The sequence below is a fragment of the Glossina fuscipes genome, unplaced genomic scaffold (assembly GCF_014805625.2).
Source record: "Glossina fuscipes isolate IAEA_lab_2018 unplaced genomic scaffold, Yale_Gfus_2 197, whole genome shotgun sequence".
Lineage (NCBI taxonomy): Eukaryota > Metazoa > Arthropoda > Insecta > Diptera > Glossinidae > Glossina > Glossina fuscipes.
In genome coordinates, this window is record NW_023998540.1 from 552,262 (window position 1) to 556,492 (window position 4,231).

General features: G+C 33.5%; 1 protein-coding gene across 1 annotated transcript; it reads left to right on the top strand.

The window, feature by feature from the left end:
- Positions 1–1,435: 1,435 nt before the first annotated feature.
- On the top strand, positions 1,436–2,528 carry LOC119641949. Its single transcript, XM_038040879.1, has one exon. The coding sequence runs from the start codon at positions 1,506–1,508 to the stop codon at positions 1,932–1,934; it is 429 nt and encodes a 142-aa protein (XP_037896807.1). The 5' UTR covers positions 1,436–1,505; the 3' UTR covers positions 1,935–2,528.
- Positions 2,529–4,231: the final 1,703 nt, after the last annotated feature.

The following is a 4,231-nucleotide window of genomic DNA, read 5'->3' on the forward strand; positions in this document are numbered from 1 at the left end:
CCAATGGAGCAGCAAACTTAATCAGCTTCTGCTTTCGTATGACGCGTATACAAATGCTATTGTCAAAGGTTATCGTTATATACGCTGTCATGTGACGTATTCGTTCAGACAAAATATGCGCTATATATATGTACACAAACTAGGAAACGTAAATTAAAGCAAACGTAATATACTCACCTTTAGGCGAAACTCGAATACCCACCATTTTCAAAGCATGTTTGCGTTTATTGTCGACATCGCTGCTAGTCCATAGTCGTGCCAAATTTTATTTCGATGTCTATTGTATGTTGAAGGGTTATGGAAAACAGACGGTGGGACAAAATAAGATAATAGTTCGTTTCCTTAATAAAATGTTCGATAAAAATAAGACGCTGGACACTTTTCATTAACTAAAAAATTTGTCCTGACTGCAAGTTGTTCGTGGAAATATACACAGATGTTTTTTTTCGTTATTCTTCGTATTGGTTCCGACTTTTACACTAGGTGAACAATGCTCGTAACCAAAATTTTTCATAATTGCAAACTAAAAACCATTTCCAACGAGCAGACAGACAGAAATAAATTGACTTGTGCTAACAAACAATGCCTTCATGTGTATCTGGGTTTGAATTTTGCAGAATTTTAGAGACCTGCAACGTTAGAAAGTAACGACACTTTTTCATTATTGGTCGCTGAGCTAATAAAGGTCGGCAAGCTTATCTCAAAGTCTTCATCTAAGTTGGTCTCCATGTATCTTAGGTTTCGGGCAGATCCAAATAGAAATAAATTTACATTTTTTGCTTTGTGCCACATTACTGCAAGGCAGATAGCAATATAGATTCCCAGCAGGAGACAAATGATGGATGGACGTACACTGCTTACGATGACCTTTTCTACACGTTGAGCCGATAGTCGTAATCGCTCTTGCTCATACTACATTTTTGTTCGAAACAAATAATAATAATAAATGTTACAAAGTCAAAGAAGAAATTTTGTATACTTTCTTGAGCTCGTAGTGAGTTTAAAAAGGAAAAAACTTTTTGATATATAGGTAGTCTTAGTCGTTAGCGCTCATCCTACTTCTTTGTTCGAAATAAATGTTGCAAGGTCGAAGAAAAATTTGCAGACTTTTACAAATCGGTAATGGATCTAAAAAGTAAAAGATTTACTTAACTTGAAACCAATTATTGAAAAACACTATTCACATAACGGCCAAAATATGTTTACAACGGAGTGTTTTTTTTGCAAGAAAAATCCGTTTCGCTGGAAGAAGGCGTGATAAAGGAACAAAAAGTGGAGCTAAAAGCTGAAAGCGAACAAACACAGAACCATCTTTAAGGAACAATTTTTTTTCGATTTTCACAACGACGAAACCATCCAACGATCCTAGTATACCGTCCCACTCAGTGATACGATTGTCAAAAGTTGATACTGCAGATGCGTTATAAAGTAAAAACAGTTCTTTTAAAGATTTCAAAAATTCAACAACGGCTCGCCTTTTAATATTTGCAAATAAAAATCTAAAAATGATAAAATCAATTTTTTTTATTTTATTGGGCGTGGCGGCATTCTCGTTTACTCAAGCTGGAGAGAATAATTTGGAAAATGAAAAGGAACTCGCACCATCCAACTATTACATCTCTAATAATGTACCAAAGAATATCGATAAAAATTGCGAGCTACATTTTGAATGTAAAAAGAAGTTGAAACAAGCCGAAGTACCGAAACCCTGCCTAAAGTTTTGCTTGAAATATATTCAATGCCAAAATGGCACCAAAGTGCGTGGTTCATCGGATCAATGCTTAGAGCTTAACGAGCAATTGGTTGCTGAAGAATATAACGACTGTGCAAAGGACGGCAGTTATGTGCCGATCGTACCGGTTGCTATGATTGATTTTCCCTGCCAACCTGGCTACTTGCCGGACAGTCGTGGACGTTGTCGTGAAGTGTGGTAAGGCGCCATAAACGCCTCGCTATAATTAATTTATGTTAATAATTTTAAATATTTGTTTATAAATCAAACAACAAAAAAATAATAATAAAAATTGTGAGTTAAAACGTTGCCTTATCAATGTTTACATCCAGGCGAGTGTTCGTTTCGAAACTTTTAATGGTATAATTACTTGCCTCGTGTGCTCGAAAAGGCAAAGAAGAAAGTCAATTGCAAAAATTTTAAAATAAGAATTTAGCGAGAAGAAGTTGTTCTCTGCATGCGTTTAGCATAAGAGATAGAGACAGAGACAAGAAACCTGAATTTCTTCCTCATCAAATCAATGTATATTGAAAACTTAATTATATATATGTACATATGTGTGTACCCACGACCATTAAGTTGATTGCCACTGTCTTCACTCTTTTGCTTTTAAGTTAGTTTCATGTTCTAACAACTTCCTCCGCAAGCTACTATTTACAGGTTGCGGTTATTCTAATGGAATTACATTTATTTATGTAAAATTATATTAAATATTTATTTTATTTTGTTTGTATATGCGTAAGCGTGGGCACAGAAAATGCAGCAACTATAACTAACTCTATTATGCAAATAATATTGAGTTTAGTAAATTGATTTTAAATTTGTAATATTAGTTTTGCGGTTGACAACGGACACAATACATTGCTGGATACCTTTTCATTATTTACATTTATATATGTATATATGAATATAAGTGATGGTGAATGTATATAATTAAATATAAAATTGCATCTGAATATATTTATGAAATTTTTAATTAATTGGTATATAAACATAATGAAATATTGAGAAGACTTTTAATTATAGAAACCTCCCACTAATAAATAATACTTTTTTGTTTTCTATGCCAAATATTGAGGACAGAGTTCGTTATTTTATTACATTTCGTCGTAATCCTTTAACTTAATCAGCTTTAATGTAAAACTTATTATATTATAATTATTATGCTATAATTTCAATTAATTTTTTTCACTGAAATTGGGTAGAATTCGCCTATAATCGATGAAAAACAATTTTCCTGAATCTTGCGCATTCATCATACGAATTAGATCGAATTTTAATTAAATGTGTTGTTTCTTGCCGAAGACTGTTTCATGTTACATTAAACAATTAAAAAGAATGCACGAATGGGCTTCAGCCCGTCACAAGTTTCCCTACTCGACCTTACAGTTATTCGTATAATGACTTTTTAAAATCGGACACTTTTTTTGGGAAATGGCCTGATCGGAACCATTTTTAGTAGCGTTCGTCCTCTGGCCAAAACAGATCAGTCTAGAAAATTTCATCGAAAAATGTCAAAGAAATATAAGACAAACCGACGAACAGACGAATCGTAGAACTACTTTTTGATGTGTCCATTTCAAGTCCTTCTAGATTTTTCATGCATCCGCACATTATTAATATACCCTTATACCACAAATAGTATGGGGTAAAAATATACTTAGTTAGTTAAAAGCAAAAAAAGCTACATTACCTTCGAAACCACGCCACATTGGATTGGGCACGTGTGATAAAAGTACATTGCCCTTCTTTAACAATGTAAATACTAATATCCATATTCCTACAAAAAGACGGAGAAGACTTATAGACGGACAATGAAAAAGTTCCTCATAACTTCCCGCATCAATGTTTCATTTTTAATATAAATCGTCATAAGTTTCTACGTAAATATTCTTGCGCCGCGTGTATCGTGAAAGCATATGTTACACTATCAAGAAAAGTTACGTCTGTCACCTCAAATCTACATATATTTACACCTTTCCTACATGAGATTCTAAATTTATCTAACGATATCGCAATTTTTTTGGACTCAGTTTAAGCATACAATATTTCGATCAACAATTCCCGGGACTGATACATAGAAATGCTGCCAGCAACAAACGAATTATATCATTTTTGAAAGTGTAAAACTTCAACGGATATCTGTTAAAGTTTGATTCTATTTTGATCATTTGTTCACGAATTCCAATGATTCTAGTGATGCTGCTTTCAACTCCATGGAAAAATTCAAATTTCAATTTTTAATTAAGTAGTGCCGGATTAGCTTGAAAAGCGTTATGGCAACTCTTCTTCTTTGAAAGGAACAATTTCTGATTTTACGCAAGATCGGCCACATGATAATGATGCTGAAGGTACTGAGGACGCTCAAAAGAGGTGGTTGCATCTAAAAACCAAAATAAAAAAAAATTCCTAAATTTATTCTCGATAATCGAAAGTTGGAGATATAGCCGCCATGCTGAAGACCTTAAAAAGTCACCCGCTCCTTACTTTGCAAGAAAA

What these genes read in the sequence shown, in the direction of transcription:
- LOC119641949 (XM_038040879.1), top strand. Translation starts at nt 1,506, where the DNA reads ATGATAAAATCAATTTTTTTTATTTTATTGGGCGTGGCGGCATTCTCG.